Raw genomic sequence first — 17,754 nt, 5'->3', positions numbered from 1 at the left:
CCACGAGGTCCCATACTGTGGATGAGGCTCACCTGGCTATCCAAGCCAAGCGTCAGAAGCATGAAGAAGAAGAGGAAAGACCAGAAGGGCGATAGAGGCAGCATGGTCATGGCCTGCGGGTAGACTACAAAGGCCAGGCCGGGGCCTGGGCCAAGAGCACACGAGGTCAGCAGCTTGGGGCATGCAGCGACCCCACAGACCCCCGCCCTACACACACACACACACACACACACACACACACACACACGCAGGGACATGCACCAAATGTACGCTTCTAAGGCAGTCCTAACCTCGAGGGTATGGGTCAGCCCAGGTGTGCAATAAATATAAATTAATACATAACTGACTTAATAATGATTGCATGAATAAACATACTCTCCAAATATAAAAACTTATTAGATCACTTATGTGTACATAACTGATGGTACAAAGAATTCCACTAAAACTTACTTATTGACATCCACTGGCCCAAGTCACACTGATTCACAAGACTGTTCTCACCCTGACTCACTCTCACTTGCACACATGTGGCCTACCACAGGCACAAGAGATAAGACTGTCTCCACGGACTCACCTGCAGACACAAAGTAATGCATGCAGCACTGCCTTGCACACCTGTCCGTTCATATGCGGACACCCAGGAACCGGCTATGACATGTTCACTTGCACGCACAGGAATTGGAAAGCTCTTGCAAGACACACAACATGCCCCATACCCACTGACAATCTCCCTGGTCTGCACACATGCTCCCAGCTCTGGCCAACGTACCCTCACACCAGACCCTGGCAACCTGCCCACCTGCTTTCGCTACTTGGTCCACAGGCACGCCCAGCTCCTGCGACATGTAGCCCAGCACAGAGAAGATGGCAAAGCCAGCCAGGATGCTGGTGATGGCATTGCCCAGAGTGACGATGAAGGTGTCTCTGCCAGGAGAAGTCCGGGCACAGGCCAGGGTGAGAAGGCCATGCCCTCCCCCAAAAGGCCCTCCCTGGCCAGCCACTCTCCTTGCTTCAGCCCTGGGGGCTCAGAAACTGCAGGCACTGACCTATAGATGTTCTGGTGAAATGTGTTGTAGGAGGCAAAGGTGAGAAGACCCCCGAAGCCCACACCCAGGGAGTAGAAGATTTGAAGAGCAGCTTCGATCCATACCTGTGCCAGGGAAGGAGGGCAGAGAGGAGGGGCTGGCACACAGGGCGTGCAGAGGGCAGGCAGGAGAAGCCAGGGCCAGGGCAAGGCCGGGGCACACAGTCCAGGCACAGTGTGGGGAGGCCAGGCTCATGAGCCCAGCTCTAGCACCTACACCACAGGACATGCACCAGCCCCTCCCCTCCCTGGAGTCAGTTTTCCTCCCTAGTCTAGCAACTGATCTCTAAGCTTGGTGCAGGCCATAAGAAAGTAGTGCCTAACATTCAAGCTCCCAGCAGATTCATTTGATAGTGAGCTCCTGCAAACCTTTATTTTCCTGCCTAGGGACAGAGAGACCTGGACAGGGATCCCAGTCCCACAGCTTTGTAGTTACACATCACTGCTCTGGACTGCAGGTTCCTTGCTGGTAATGGGGGAACAGGAATGATGCCTGCTTCATAAGGGGGGCAGTAAGAATTAAATCACTATTACTTAGCACAGTGTTACAGCAGGCTCAGGCCCAGCCACGGGCCCATAAATAGTAAATGTTAGCTGTCAGTCCTATGCTATGAGCATTAGTATTAATGTCTTCCTGGGGTATGGAGTCCAACAGAACTGGATGGGAACCCCAACAAGGTGCTCTCTGACTGTGTGCCTTAAGCTTGTCATTCATTCTTTGTTAAACGTATTAAACACAAGATGTATTGGTACAGGATCTCACTATGCAGCTCAGACTCGCAGTGATCCTCCTGTTTTCAGCCTTCCCAGAGCTGGGATTACAGGCATGTGCCACCATGCCCAGACTCTATCACCAGTTCAGTGGGCCCATGGGTGGTAAGTGGTACCGAGGATCGAACCCCAGTCCCTGCACTTGCCTAAGCAAGCACTTAGTCTGCTGAGCTATCTCACCAGCCCTTATCATTCATTCTCATGAACTAACATTTTTTTCATCTGCAAAGTGCACACAACAGTGTCTATTTCATAGGACTTTTAAGAATGATAAACCTAAAACACACACACACACACACACATGCACGCATGCACGCACGCACACAAAGGGCCGGGTACACTGCTAGCTTCTGGGGCTCTCCAAGTGGATGATCCCTGCCCTCACCCCCCTTTCCCCATGGAACCCTTTTCCACTCCTTGGCTCTGGCCTGATGCTCCTCTTTGCACCCCAGCCTGAGGACCTTACCTTGGAAGACAACAGGTGGTGGAACTGGGGCGTTAGGTAGAACTGGATGCCCTTCCAGGCCCCTGGGAGGGTCACTCCACGGACCAGCAGCATGAGCAGGATGATGTAGGGGAATGTGGCTGTGAAATACACCACCTGAGAGAGAAGCAGGAGCCAGAAGCTGGGACTCCCTTCTATACCTCCCTCTTCCTGACGTCCTCGTTTGGACGCTCACCTCCCCTTCAGTGACTGGGGCAGGAACTGGCCATCATCCATGCTGTGTGTCCTTCTCTGCCTCCTACCTCCACCCATCCAACCCACCAGCAGGGGGCTGTCACCCACTTGCCAAGGCCACCCCAAGTCCATCTTCTGGTGTAGGCCACCACCGTAGTGGTAAGAATCCTCCTGGATTGGTGACATAGCTCAGAGGTAGGGCTCATGCTCAGCATGTACAAAGCCCTGGCTTCAATCCCCAGTGCCACACAAAAACATTCTTTTATACAATCTAGTCAACTATCTGCCCGCACCCTGGCCAGGCAAGCTCACTCTGCATGGTCACCAAGCCTTCGATGCTCCCAGTCTTCCCTCTGCTCTCGCTCTATATCTGCTATGTCCTCACACACTTCTTCCTGTCACACCTCAACACCCTGGTGCCTCAGCTGGGACCATGACCGCCCCTCCCCTCTTCCTGAAAGCTTTCTACATGTTTGGTCTTCTTATAATTGCCTTGTTCCTCGTAGGCAGCACTTGTCAGCACTCAGCAGGGGACAAGTTCTAATTTACAATACCTGAGAGAACCATTCAAATCCATCTGTAACAGGTTTGCTGCCTTTGCTACGCCTTCATTGCCTACGGTGGATATCTGCAGCTTTGCCTCCCCAGCATCTAGTTCACCTTCTTCAGACACAGCACACCATCTTTCCTGGAAGGGGCTGACCCCAGCTCCAGCAGTGTTCCACCCCCCTGCCCACTGAGATTGGTTCAGGGATGAACGCACCACCCTGCTCACCCAGAAGACCAAGTTCTTGCGATTATGCAAACGGAAATGAGAAGCTTTCCCCCAGTCAGGTCAAGTCTAAGTCTGGAGCTCTGGGGACAACCTCCTGAAGAAGGAAGCCAACACAGAGGGGAGCCTTGCTCTCCAGAGAGGCCAGACAACAGGTTCTTCATGCTGCCCAGTAGCCCTGGGCCCAGCTCACCGCAGCCGGTCTTGGGATTTCCTAACTGAGCTAACAGCTGTATTCGGCGTACAGGCTTCTCAGGCCCAGCCTCCATTCAACAGACTGTCACTGAGCCCCTTTAGGGAACCAGCACTGTGTAGGAGACCAACTTGAAAGCAACTTGTGGCCACCACCAGGGGAGGACTCCAGGCCAGGAAAGCAGCCCAGCCCACCGTCTGGCCACCTTCTCAGTTTTCCTCCTGCTGGGCCCCATCTCAATGCCCTCTTCTTTCCTCCTCTGGTGGCTTCTGAGTATCTCAGCCCCAGGGCTCACTCATGCCCTCCAGGAAGCCCTCCCCACCCTCTCAGGCCTTGGGGCCTCCCAGGTTCACCTTGCCGGAGGACTTGACACCCTTGAGGATACAGAGGAACACGATGACCCAGGCCAACAGCAGGCAGAGGCAGAGGTTCCAGCGGATTTCCCCAGGGCTGCCGATGCCTTGGCTGCCTTGGATGTGGAGGACATAGCGGCTGTAAGAGAGGAGGGTCCTGTGGTCACCAGGCACAGGCATGGAGAACAGCTGTGTGGAGCAGTGAGGCCCTACGATGCTCTCCATGAGACAGCTTCCCCATCCCTTGCCATCCGTCCCCCACCAGCTGCGTTCCAAGGACACTACACCATTCCTCCCTTCCTCTTCTGCGTCCACTGCCAGCAGGACACATGAAGGGGACAGGGAGAGGGTTCTGGGCTCGTGTGGATATACGCATGAGCACACGGCCTCATGTCCACCCTGACTGTGGCCTTCCTCTGAGCCACAGTTCTGGTGGGGCAGACCTTCCTGTAAGCTCCAATTGCCCTGGTTCCCTCTCACTAGTGTAGTTCAGGGTGGGTGATAACCCTCCCTAGTGCTAGTCACTGGCACTGCATCTTTTCTTGTGGGTCTCCTGACCTGCTGAAAGCTCCTTCGTGTCACTCCTTCCATCAGACCCTGTTGACTGTACCACCTGCCTCCTGCCGGCATTCCAACTGATGCAGTGGCTCACGGCATTGCCACAGAGAGTTCAGGCAGCCATCAGTGAGCACATCGAGTGTGGGCTTTGAGCTGCAGACCCAGGCCCATCCCCTCCCACACTCAGACCTACTCCAGCCAGCACAGGCACTGTGGATGGCTGTGACGGAGACAGATGATGGACCATGAAGTCCATGTAGATGAGAGGAACAGCTCCAGACATGGGTTTGTCTGAGGGCATTCCTAAGAGCAGCCTCTTGCTGTGGAAGGGGTGAGGGTTGCCCCAGAACAGGATAGGAATCAGGAGTCTTACGTAGCAATACCGCCTCTACTATTCATGGCTGAGCTGGGCCCTTGTTTTCCCAGCTGTGGAATGGAGCATTGGGACAAGCCATGAGCAGCAATACCCGGCTGACGGCTACCACACTCAGGCTGCCCCTATAACCATTTTACATGAATCCTTTTAAGCCTCACAACAAAGCAACTCCATTCGTCTCATTTCTCCTACTATATTCATCTGAGGTGGTCCTTACTGTGTATGGCCCTGGCCCTGTGCTACACATTTACCTATGATGCAGCAGGTGGTGCTTGTACACATCATGCATATTTATTAAAACAATGAATAAGCAAATGCCTGAGTGGATAATATCTCATGAAGCAGGTACTACCATTACCTCCACTGTTACAGAGGAAACAGAAACTCCAAAATCTCACTACTGCTATTACCATCACCTCTGTGTTAGGATTATCAGCTAGCATTTACTGTCCTCCAGACTGGACTGCAGGATTTTTCTATGCGTTCTTTTTGTTAATCTTCTTGGCCACCTTCTGAAATAGTTATTATTATTGTCCTCATTCTAAAGAGAAAGAAACGCAACCCAAATAAATTGCTCAAGGTCACAGAGCTGGGCGAGTGAGAGCCCCACACAACGCTCCCCTGCCAGCTGCTCCGCAGAGCGCCCTCTCAGCCCAGCCCCGGTGGGCGGCGCAGGCACCTGACCTCCAGTACTCCTCGCTGGGGCTCACGGTGCTGGAGAGGTTGAGGGGCAGTGCACTGTTGCTGTGCTTGGCACCTCTGTGCTCGAGGCAGAGCTCCGTGTTCCACCAGTTGCCGCAGTGCTCCCAGGGCAGGGTGCTGGTGAGGGAGGCGAAGAGGTAGAACAGGACGTAGGCGATGATCATGTTGTAGTAGATGGCCACCAGGCCTACGATGAGCAGCATGGCGGCGCCGGCACCTGGTGTGGTGAGAGGGCTGCTGGGCGGCCCCTGAGCTCGCCATCACCCCAGCTCAGAGGCCTCAGGATGCTGTCACCTCCTGCCTCTACTTCCCTCTCTGCCTGGAGGTTGGCAGGGGGTGGGCACCTCCCTGCCTCCCTCAAACCAAGCCCAGCCCAGGGACCACTGAGACCTCACCTTTGAAGAGGGGGCTGATTTTCCAGACGGCCAGGGGTCCCAAGCTGGAAAACTGGCCCAGGGAGAGCTCCAGGAAAAAGAGGGGAATGCCACAGATGGCCAGCATGAGGAAGTAGGGCACAAGGAAGGCACCTGGGAGGAACGGGGAAGGTGGGAGGGGCTTGGAGGGGCAGCAACCCCCAAAGCTTGGCTCGACCCCGCCCTGCCCAGAGTCAGACACCTGAGCCTGTGGGCTGGGGCCTTGAGCCTGTGGGGCTGCCCTCTCTCTTTCTTCATGCCTCTGAGGGGTAGGGAGGCTGGCAGGGCTTTATTCACCTTTGTAGACCCATGTCCAAAATAGGGCTGACCCACTGCAGACCCTAGAAAATCGCCTGTGGAGCAAGCGAGTGAATAAGTGAAGTATGGAATGAGGGAAGGAATGAGGGAATTCCTTACTAAAACAAGTGCAAACTCCTCAGGACAGGAGCTGACATCCTTCAGAACCTGGCTCCACAGGTCTCTTGTCTTGGTCACGCTGCCTCAGATCTGCAAATCTGCCACCTGTGGTTTCCTGGGGCCAACATCCCTTCCCCTTTGCTTTGTGTTGCTGACACCCACCTTCTTCATATGGCCCTGGAAGGGTACAGTCCCGTCTGCCTTCCCTCGGCCCCTCAGTGGGTGCATATCCCAAGGCGAGCCATTCAGAAACCTTCCTGCCATGCTGTCCGGACTCATTCAGATGGAAAGCTCCACACTGCTAAGCCTGAGGAGGACCTGCACCACTCCAGGTGTCTGTGGTCACCCTCCCTGTCCCCAACTGCAGGGAGGAACAGAACCTGCTTCAGGACATAATGAGGTCAACAGACAAAGCAGAGTAGTGACACAGTGAGAGGGCAGGCAGCAAGACAGCTGTGGACAGGGTGCGCCCCTGTGTCTCAGTGACTGGTCCCAGGCCCACATTCCTGGTCATGTGAATGCATCTTTGCTATGTTTCATCTGCTTTCTTTGGATGTCTCTTACTTTACCAGTATGCACTCATTTAGCAAGTCTGGTGGAGGCAGCCGGCATGAAATCCCAACAAGCCCACCTTGGGCCTGGGGAAGACTGTCCCATTTGGAGGTTTTTTTTGTTTTTGTTTTTGTTTTTTTGGTGTTGGAAAATGAACTGGGACCTCACACAAGGTAGGCAAGCACTCTCCCACTGAGACCTATGTCTATAGCCCTTTACTTTTATTTTGTGTTAACACAGGGTATCACTAACTCATCCAGGCTGACCTTGAACTTGCAATTCTCTGCCTCAGCCTCTTTAGTAGCTAGGATTCTAGGACTCTGCTATAGTGGCTGGATCAGGATTAGAATGTTGGGACCTTGGGGCTGTGTGACCTTGGACAAGGAGCTTGGCCCTCCTCAAGTTCCCCTTCCTCATCACCTCCCGGTGCCCACCCAGGAGGGCTGTGGGGGCTAAAAGAGATGGACACTCAGCACAGGCCTGGTGGGCAGTAAGCGCTCTGCCCTAGCTACCATGATGAAATTCACAATGTGACTGGATGGAGAAGCAGGGACAAAGGGATTTTCTTTTCTCTCTTTCTTTCTTTCTTTCTTTCTTTCTTTCTTTCTTTCTTTCTTTCTTTCTTTCTTTCTTTCTTTCTTTTCAAGATAGAGATGTTGCATTTGCAGTCTGAATGGGAGAAACCAGAAAAGGAGGAAATATTGACGATTCAGAGATGAAATGATTGCTGGAGCAGGGCTCTGAGGAAAGGGGAGGTGTGGAGAGAATATTAAAAGCGTCGATCCGTGATAGACAGATAATGCCTTTATCACAAAGCATGGGGTCCAGAGACTGTGAGCCTCAGAAGAAAAAGCCTGTGGGTGTCCACCCTGGGGAGGAGAAGGAAGAACCATCAGCCTAGCTGATGAGCAGGAATGGGCACAGTAAGCTCCCTCCTCTCAGCCAAGGTCACCCCAGAGACAGAGGCTCAGGAGACAGAAAAGCTCAGTCTGCCCCAAGCTTTGGTCCGCCCTCAGACGCCCTTTACTGGACCAAGGCTGTACCTCCTCCATTGGTGTAGGCTCGATAGGGGAAGCGCCAGACATTGCCCAGGCCCACACAGTAGCCGATGCAGGACAGCAGGAAGTCCAGCTTGCCTGTCCAGTTGCCCCGGTCTGTAGCAAAGTCCACGTCTAGGTCCACATCGCCCTGGTCACTGGGGGTCATCAGCAGGTCTGGGGTGACAGGCTGTCAGTAAGAAAGACCAAAGTGGAGAGGAAGGAGGGTGAGGTCAGGCTGGAGCTGTGACCCCACCATGGCAGAAATACAGGCCTGAACAAGGCTGAACAGAAAGATGTTCTCTTGTTTTAGATAATCAGGTGCTGTCATCTGGATTTGTGTGGTAATGTGCAGAAGATCCTTAGGCAGCAGCAGCAGGTAGCCTACGTGCTGAGAAAGCCGCCTGATCTCTGTCTGGCTAGCAGAGACCAGGGTCAAGGGATGGCCCTATGCTGCTGCTGCTGATCTTACTAACCACTATGTACTGAGCACTTGCACTAAGCATTTTATTCACATCTCCCGAATCCATCCTTAGACCAACCACACATGGGAAGTACTCATCTAAGCTCACTTCTAAGTATGAGGAAAACTGAGGCTCAGAGAGGGGTCATGACCAACCAAGATTTTGACCAGTTGGTGAGTGAGAGAACTGGGTCTTGAGCCCAGATTTTCTGACAGGAATGGCCATGTCTCCGCCATTGTGTAGATGAGTTTCATTTCCATCTTAGACATCGGATTTTAAGAAAGACACAGAGACAGTGAGAAGTATGTCCAAAGGGCAGGTGGCCAGATGAAAGAATGTTCTGGAAAAGTGGTTGTGAGGGGACAAAGGGAAGCACCAGAAACCCTTAAAGTCACAAGAAGTGGATGATTTTGGTAGGTCATGGGCTCCCTGAGGGATGAATAAGAACTGTGCTGTGTGGCTCAAGGAGCCTACCAAAGACTGGATTTTTGGGTCATGAGTACATACAAGCTATTAAGCCCTAATCTGTCTCAGAAAGTTATAATCTTGCTGTCACTGGTGGAGAGAAGTGCAGAGGGGGATGGAGGTCAGATGTCTCTAGCATGTACTTCCAGGATGCAACGTGGGCAGAGAAGTCCAGTGGGCATTCTTGCTTCTGGCTGCACTTGGGAGATGGAGGTCCTGCTCTGGCCGCTTGGCATCCTCCCCTGAGAAATGCAAGGTGGCCTGACCATGATTGCCCACTGCCTGGAAGGTGGCCCACAGGAACAACGATGACCATCTGCAATTCAGAGCAGCTCCCCACAATTGACCCAGGAAGGAGTCAGGAGAAAGGGAGCCACACCGTGCCTGCTTGTGCGGGAAGTCATACCGTAGGGCAGAGAAAATGGAAATACAAAGAAGTCTGGTTAGTAAGAAATTGTTCAGGGTCTTTGGAGAGGAGAAAGGACCCCTGCTTCCTTCTGGGAAATGCTTGCAGGAAACCTGGGATAACATTGGAATGGAATGGGGGGGGTCAGGAGGCTGCAGTTTACTCCAAGGTCTATACTAATGTACTGCATGAATTTAGAAGTCTTCTGACCCTCAGTTTCCTCATTGGGACAAAAGAGGGCTTATGGATCAGCATTTCTCAAGATACATGACGTATCCATAGGTATTACATAGAAATGAGGGTTCTTGAGTCAAAGATGTTTGAGAGAAACTAAGTTAACATAAAATGAAGTGTTTCTTTACTATAGGATTTGTCCTATCTTTTAACACACATGACTCCTAATGGGGACTAGACAGTATTCTCCAAATCTGCTTAACAAGGACCTCAAAGAGAGTCAGCATGCTGGGAAGTGCTGTACTTGGGAAAATGAAGGTCAGTGAGCCTTCTGGCTTTGGTGGTCCGTGAGGCAAGCTCACCACAGCCTTTTCTGGGGATGGTTTCAACACCTAAGGGTCAGATCAGAGCCTGACCTGGGGACTCACTCAGCCCTAGCTGCTGGCTGGATGACTTTCTTCTCATAACACTGCCAACAAGTCAGGTGGTGACAGAGGCTTTGCTGGGCACTGGTTGTATAAGCACTGCTGGAACAAAATGATTAAGAGAGAGCTAGGGTGTAGCTCATTGGTAAGTGCCTGTTGGTATGGGCCAGGCTATGAATTCCATCTTCAGTGCTGGGGGTACTGGCAAGAGAGTAGAGCAAGTCTGAGTGTCACAGGACTGGAGGTGTCTGGCTGTGGTGACTAGGGTGGGCAGTGGATCAGATGGTAGCCCTGGGACAGCAGAACAAGGTTAGTTCTCAGTGATAGTGGTGACCATCATGGTGATATTGCCTGGAAAGGGTGACAAGAAAAACGTGGCAAGATTATAGGTAATGGTAACTGTGACAGAGCATGAAAGAGCTGCCATTAAAGTCACTAGGCTCCAAGGGTTGAAATCCACAAGTGCTACCTGGACAGTTCCTTAGCAGCACTTTTGGATATGCTGAGGTGAGGGTGGCAGCCCCTCCCAGACTTACCTGAGCCCTCCCTTCCCCTCCGGATGCTTTTCTTGCTGAGTGAGCAGAAGTCTTCTGGAACCACCTCCCATGTGAGCTCCACGAAGGATGCAGCAACAGCCATTGATACTGGCCCTTGGCATTGGGTAGTAAAGCATGCCTGTCACCTGGGACCTTCCTGCCCCATCCAGGCCATCTGGCAGGAGGTCCTGGTAATGATGCTCCTCTGATTTCTCCAGAGAAGCTGCCCTTTCCACACTCACAGAGCGGTCCTCCGCTGTTTCTATGGTGACAAGAGTTCCAAGAGCAGGATGCTGCCAGCTCCTCCTCCTCCTCCCCCAATCAGAGGGAAGCTTGCTCCTGTTCCAGGGCTAGGGATGGGGTCCTCTAAAGCTAAACCAATCAGGAGCCCACCTGGAACCCCCAGTACTGCCATGGGGTGAATTCTAGGATGCTGGCACAGCAAGGATGGGATTGTTTAGGAGACAGGACAGCAACCAGATAAATGAGGCAGGGTTGGAAACTACACAGCCCCTTCACACTTCCACCTAGGTGGCGCTCTGGCTCCTGAGCATCCCATCCCCATTCCAGGATCATGCAGGAGTGCACAGCCAAGTTTGCAAGACCTGCAGCCTCTCCCATCACAGGGCCTAGAGAACCAGGACTGCCCAAACCCATGCTCTTAGTACCTTCTGCAGGAAAGAGAGACAACAGAACCTGGATTCCAACTTCACTATTGTGTAGAAGAAGCCAAGTTTCAGGGAATGGAAAGGATGAGCCCAAGGTCAAGTAACAAATTCAGGGGAGAATAAAGCTAGGACTGAGATTTCTGACTCCCAGTCCAGCCACGCTGCTTCCTTCCTGATCCCTGGCCTTTTCTCCCCTTCTCTTACAGACCAAAGAGGACGTTGCCCTGGCAGTTCTAGGTTGCTCATCGCACCTCCAGTGATGCAGTGAGCCTCTTCCTTCTGCCTTAGTTGCCTCATTGATGAAACAGGAACAAGATTCAGTCTACAGAATTTTTGGAGGACTGAATGAAACAATGCTGCCTAAGCTCCCAGTTACTCACAATACATGGCTGTTTATGTAATTTGCAGCCCTATGGCAGAGGGGCAAGGGTTCTTGTCAAGTGGGGAGAACAAAGAGAAGAAAGAAGAGTAGGAAAAAAAAATAGAGGCAGACCCCAGCAGACCCAAGGGATCCACACATGGTCCCACAATATCAAGCCAGCCAATAGAAAAGACCCCCTTCTCACTGGATGCCAGGCCTGGCTGTCCAAGGACAGAGCCAGAATGAGTGTATGCTTGCATGGGGGAGGGGTGGCTGTGGGGGTGACGACAGCAGCCCCTGAGCCCCTTCTGGGTCACAGCATCCTGCACTCCACTCACGCCCAGTGGGTTCACAACTGGGAATGAGTAGAGCATGGCAAGTGGCAGCTGTAGAAATAGTACCTGGGAGCTCCAACTCCTTGGCCAGGGCTGGTGCAGTTAAGCCAACAGCCTGGAAACTCCCCCCACCTCCTCCTCACCGGTCACCCCAGCCTCCACCTCCACCTCCACCCAGGATCCTTGGGGCTCCCATTCACCCCACTCTTTGCCTGCCTTTGCCTCCCCTCAGCCCTGCAGAGAAAGGGACAGCCTGGGGTCCCAGTGGGGTGCGCAGAGCTGCTGGCAGAAGCGGGAGGGAGCAGGCATACAGGGCTGGGGTGGGCAGGCACAAAGTGGGTCCATGGAGGCTGGCAGAGGTTGCCTCAGAACTGAGTGGCCTGAGGGGCGCCAGGATGATACCCAACCCCGACTCTGCTTCTAACACCCCCTAGCCGGCAGTCAGCTCCTGGGGGATGAGGAAGGGGACCAAGAAAGGAGGGTGCCTGGTCCCAGCCGCTCCTACTCTGCGCCTCCTAGGGCAGCAGACACCTGTTCGAAGGGCCAGGCCCAGTGACTCGTCCCCAGAAGGCTAGGGATGGGGAGCCAGGACCCCGCCCCTCCCAACCGCGCTTTGCGGGCCTCGGAGCTTGAGCTTCCGCGTGCCCTGCGGCCCTCGCTCGACCCCTCCCGCCCCCCTTCAGGTGCGCCGGCCGGTGCTTTACCTTGCGGAGCTGAGCTCCCTGAAGCTTCTTCATCTCGAGGGCCGGTGCTGGCACCTGCCGGCTGGGCTTCTCTGGAGCGCAGACAGCAGCGCGGCGGCCAGAGACCGTGCACTAGCCGCCCGCCGCTGCGTCCTGGCCCTGGTGGCTCCCGCGCACCAGCTGGGGCTGCTGGGCGCAGGCGCTGCCGTCTGGCGGCCGCGGGCGTGGGGCGCAGGCTGGGCACTGCGAACGCCCTGCCTCTGCTTGCTCGGCTCCAGAGGCTGGGGAGACACTCAGACAGATTGGGACTGACCGACAGCGCCGGGGAATGCGCGCGCCCCCGCACGCAGAGCTGCGGATTGGAGGGGCCCAACTGGGAAGGGGGGCTCGCGACAGAAACTCTCGGCCTCAACTACCACCTCCTGGTGACCTTGGGCAGGTGACCTGTCCTTTCTGGGTCTCCTTCTTAGTTGGGTGAGGAGGGTGGCAGGCTGCCAGCACCCACACTGACAGCCGGCTCTTGGGCTTCCGAGTCCAACTGTGTTTTGTGACTTCTTTGCCGTGTGACCTTACTCAGGTTCCCCATGAGGGCGCTTCTTCATCTGGAAAATGGGGGAGAAGAATCCTTTAGAAAGAGTGAGGAATGCAAGAAGGTGGTGCATAGAGAACAGCACCTGGGCCCTAGCACACAGCAAGTTCTGGGTTAACATTACTGACCTTCTGTGGGCTGCCCACTCCACCACTGATAATTATCCAGTTGTCTAGACTATCACTGTTGCCTGAGCACCTAAAATGTGCCAGGTTCCATCTGAGGTGTCTTAATTTCCCAATTGGGGGAGGCAGCTGTTATTATTCCCATTTTACAGATGAGGAAACTGCAACACAGAGAGAGATACTTATTCAAGGTCACAGAGCTAGCACACAATACCAAGGATGGAGGGGGCTGGTGAGATGGCTCAGTGGTCTAAAGCACCTACTTAGAACAAGCTTAGCAAAGCACAGGGACCGCGGTTCAATCCCCCAGCACCACATGCAAGCCAGCCCCGCCCCCTGGTGGGCTGAGCTGGCCACACACACACACACACACACACACACACAAATTTAAAAAAAAAATACCAAGGATGGAATCATGCCTCAGGGACCTTCCAGGCTAGTAGTCCTCAACATTCCTTTCCTTGGGATAAAAGTGCACGGGGAGGTTTGGGTGAGGGGAAGGCACAAGCAAGTGCTATTGTGTTGTCATGATGGTTTGTGGCTTAGATTGTAAGCACCAGGTTCCATCTACAGTCTACTCAGGAAAGTCATGATTTTGCACCTGTAAAGTGGGCCACTAGCCAATCTGTGTGTGGTTGATCCCTCAAAATGTTCCAATAATCCCACAAGCCTGTGGCTGGGATGAGAAGTGTTCTTTGTATGCAATGGTTTGCTAGGGCTGCATGCGTGTGTGTGTGTGTGTGTGTGTGTGTGTGTGTGCGCGCATGCTCATGGACTGGCATTCCCCATGCTCGCAGCGCAGGAACCCCGTGTGGATGTGAACCACACACAGCTGCACCAGAGAAGGCCTCTGCAGAGAGGCAGCTGAAAGGGCTGTGCTCTTACCCGTGGGGTGTAGAAGGAGGTGGGCAGGGCTTAAGCCTCAGCCTGGCTTGGTGAGTTGATCCTGCGGCCTTGCCCTGTAAGCCTGTTCAGGGGTGTATGCTTCCCAGGCCCAGGAGGAAGGAGGCTCTTCTTCCTGCTGCTTCTTGCCTGTGTGGGGCCTAGACTGGCCGTGGATGTGAAAAAGAGGTGCATTTATAGAGCCCCACTAGGCGCTATGACACAATTTTTACATCTGATATTCAATCTTTAGCTCTACCCAACAGCCTAAGAAGACAGATTTAAGCCTCAGGAAACAGTCTCAGAAGAGTAAGTTCTGTGTCAAGCCACACAGAACACTGAAATTCCAGGCCTTGGAGATAAAGCCAGAAGCCATGGCTATGCCTGGGAACAGGCAGTGTGGAATACTGAATTCCAGGAGGCCCAGCAGGACCTGCTCCTCCTCAGGACTGCCCTGCTCTCTCCCAGCAGAGGCAGCGGCGTCCCTAAGCACCTCCTCCCTCCTCTTGGCAAGGGATTCCACCGCATCCTTCGAATATCCTGGTGAGCAAGGTATACAAGGGCAAGGCCTGGCCTCTATCTGCACCCTTCCTGGCTGCTCCTGGGGGAGGAGAAGGGACTGGGCCAGGATGCCAGCCTTTGCTGAGCAAGCACTTCATGGGGTCACCACTGAACTTTGGTGACAGTTACTGGGGCTGTAATGTGCAGAGGGCCTCCGTCTACTCATTTCAGATGGATAAACTGAAACCTACAGGGGAGAGGACATGTAATCATGCTTAGTGACATAGGGGCAGAGCCACCAGGGGTCTGGGAGAGTGACTCCACCCCGCTCTAACCCCAGAGCACACCTCTCTGCTACACTTTTCCCATCGCTTAGAAAGTAAATAAAATAACATAAAGCCTAAAATTTTGCAAGTGTTGCCCACATCAATCTCCTGAACACTGAGCCCCAATTTTATGATCACTCAAGTAGCTGGGAGTTTGGCAACCTTCCTTCCTTATTTGCCTCCCTCTGCTACTGATACTCAGAACCCCTTTCCTCTTTTTCTCTCATCCTTTCTCTGGGTATTTCTCCTGATCTCATGTCAAGTTAGAAGTGAAGTGGAGATGTGTGCTGATTTAAGGAAAGTGTTAGATGAAAATGTACTTCCTTTTATTATATAGGGAGATATTTTTAAATGCATATAAATAAACATTTTTAATTTGCCTAAACGTTCAGATTTTATCACTGTGGAGCATGTGTTGTGCTACACCAGAGTGGTGTGACTGTGAGGAGTGAGGTTCCAGGCTGCTTTCCATCTGGTGTGGTGGAGAGGACGTGGCTCCGGAGCGGCCCAGTGGGGTGGGACTGCCCCCAAGTTGCCCTGGGCTGGGCCTGACAGGCTTCCCTGCTCTGCATCTCAGCTACCCAGAGCCAGCTGGTTTCCTCAGAGATCCATGTCTTTCTGCCCCCTCTTCATGTCATCACAGCTCATCACACACACACACACACACACACACACACACACACACACACACACACACACTCCACACTGCTGCTAAAGATCTCTCCTCCCAGAGCACTGTACTGTCAACCTGCATCTCTCCCGAGTTAAGCGGTGGCCTGTTCAGAGCAACTCACACCAATCTTATCACTTGACTGAGTCTGGCTGCTCCCAACACTCAGGTTCTCAATGTAGCTTCAAAGTTGCATGTAAAACCTAGTGCTGATGTGTCCTCATTTGCTCAAGGCTATGACCAGGCTGTGGGCCCTGGAGGGTCAGGTCAGGCAGCTCCATCTCTGGATCCCAGGTCTTCCGCATCCGTGAGGCCTGCTGCCAGCAGAAGGGGAACAGAACAAAGCAGCACCAACTGTTCCTTACAGGACAGCTGAGAGGTGCCTCAGCCCTGGGGCGGCTGCAGAATCTGATGATATCTGAGACTCTGATTCCCAAGCCCTTACCATAGCCCAGCCTCTGGCAGGGTCCTTTAGGTGACAAGAAACAAACAGGGAGCTAGCTCAATAGCTCAGCAGATTAAAGCACCTGCAAGCAGGCACAGAGGCCGGACGTTCAATCCCTGAACCTGCCATGCAGCCCCACCCCCGGGGCATGCTGAGATGGCGATTGAGACTGGGCACGGTGGCGCACGCCTGTAATCCCAGCTCTTGGGAGGCTGTAAACAAGCTGATCACGAGTCTGATCTTATAGTGAGACCCTGTAGACTCTTCCCTAAAATGCAAAAAAAAAAAAAAAAAAAAAGAAAGAAAGAAAAAGAAACAAACAGGGTCCCAGGCAGCCTATGAGCACTGATGGGAAGTTTTCTTAAGCATATTTCCTTTTTTCATGGAGCTCAAACACCAACTGACAAGTGACTACCAACTCAGCCACGGCACATTGAACCTCCTAGACTCCCATGTGGGCAACCACCACAGCTCACACGGGCTGCCAGTCTTGGCTCCTGGCTTCCTGCCAGACAAAGGTATCCTGAGGCCAGGGACAGGACTGCTCACCTCCGATCTTCACAGCCACCACCCATCCTCAGCCCTGTAGATGGTGGTGGTGGTAGCAGTTGTAAGAACATCAGACAGGCCTGCCAGCACCTCATGTTAGGACACAGCAGTACCAGGAGTAGCTGGCTAGAAATGAGCACTTACCTAAGAGCTTGGCCCTGCTCTACACATGACTGTAAGATCATTTCCTTTATTTTCATTTGATAAGTGAGGAGCCTGAGGCTAAGAGAGGCTAAGAGAAGGTAACTTGCCGGAATCTCCCAACTCCGCACTGGAACACTGCACTGGAACCAAGGAAATTGAACCACAAGCCCTCTGTTCCACCTAGAAAGCAAGGCTCATCCTAGCCCAGGACATTCTCACACACCAGACTGTGTGGGTTCAGGGGACACTGGTGGGTCTCATGGAGCCTCCTGGGCAGAGAGAATAGTGGGGGACATAGAACTAAAGAAAGCCCAAGGGGTTCTTTGCCGTGGGGCACATCAGAGCCTTTGACATGCTGCAGGCCACTGATGACGTTCCCAGCAGAGAAAATCTGCAGGTTTCTCAGATTTACTTGACCAGAGCTGTTTCTTCTTGGAAAATGAGCCCCCACTTTTATAAAAAATGGAAGCCTTGAGTGGAGGAGTTACCCCAGGGGCACAGAAAATCTTTTTAAAGGTCAGAACACCCTATTTACTCCCTGCTTGCCATGTTCCTCCCTCTCAGCCTTTTTCTCTGTTCTTGCCCTGATCCCCCCATGTCTCCTGCTACTGACAAGGCCAGGGGCTCTTCCAGGCCACTGGGAGGAGGAGAGAGAGGAGCCTGCTGGTCTACAGGGCTGTGGCAGGACTAGATCCACTTTGTGTGCTGTTACTGTGGGCCCCAGGAGCAAAGGGCGACAGCAGACAGGCTGTGCACGCTTTTACGGCCGAGCCACCTCCCAGAACAATAAACAGAGGGACAGAGACAGTTGGCACTGGAGCCCTCTGGGGAGAGGAGGCCCCAGGTAGCAGACTCCTACCCTCTCTGGAAGGGAGGTAAGAACAGTGGCCTTGCCTGGGTGTTAAAAAAAAGATCAAGCTCCCAGTTCATATCGCTCATACTCCTTTCTTGGCTTGATCAGCACCCACTTGTCCTTGAGGTCTCAGCTCAGACACTGCCTCCTCCAGAAAGCCATCGGGGCCTTCCAGTGTAAGCTAGGAGCCTTCTCTGTGTGCATTGGATTTGCCAGTCCCCACGGTGTCCAGAGCTCTGACTGGGT

At 53.3% G+C, this 17,754-nt stretch overlaps 1 protein-coding gene across 1 annotated transcript in view; it reads right to left on the bottom strand.

Annotated features, from left to right (window-relative positions):
• Positions 1-12,498, bottom strand: part of Slc6a7 (solute carrier family 6 member 7) — a 22,508-nt gene extending 10,010 nt beyond the window's left edge. The window contains exons 1-9 of the mRNA XM_004631298.2: positions 12,446-12,498; positions 7,914-8,097; positions 5,884-6,015; positions 5,471-5,705; positions 3,853-3,991; positions 2,322-2,456; positions 1,047-1,150; positions 800-924; positions 33-145 (exon numbers count right to left, since the gene is read on the bottom strand). Coding sequence (XP_004631355.1) covers positions 33-145; positions 800-924; positions 1,047-1,150; positions 2,322-2,456; positions 3,853-3,991; positions 5,471-5,705; positions 5,884-6,015; positions 7,914-8,097; positions 12,446-12,478 — 1,200 coding nt within the window. The 5' untranslated portion in view covers positions 12,479-12,498. The remainder of the gene's footprint in view (positions 1-32; positions 146-799; positions 925-1,046; positions 1,151-2,321; positions 2,457-3,852; positions 3,992-5,470; positions 5,706-5,883; positions 6,016-7,913; positions 8,098-12,445) is intronic.
• Positions 12,499-17,754: the final 5,256 nt, after the last annotated feature.

Source organism: Octodon degus, unplaced genomic scaffold, assembly GCF_000260255.1.
Source record: "Octodon degus isolate 3935 unplaced genomic scaffold, OctDeg1.0 scaffold00040, whole genome shotgun sequence".
Taxonomy (NCBI): domain Eukaryota; kingdom Metazoa; phylum Chordata; class Mammalia; order Rodentia; family Octodontidae; genus Octodon; species Octodon degus.
The sequence above is the reverse complement of the archived record's forward strand: the minus strand, read 5'-3'. Positions and strand labels throughout refer to the sequence as shown.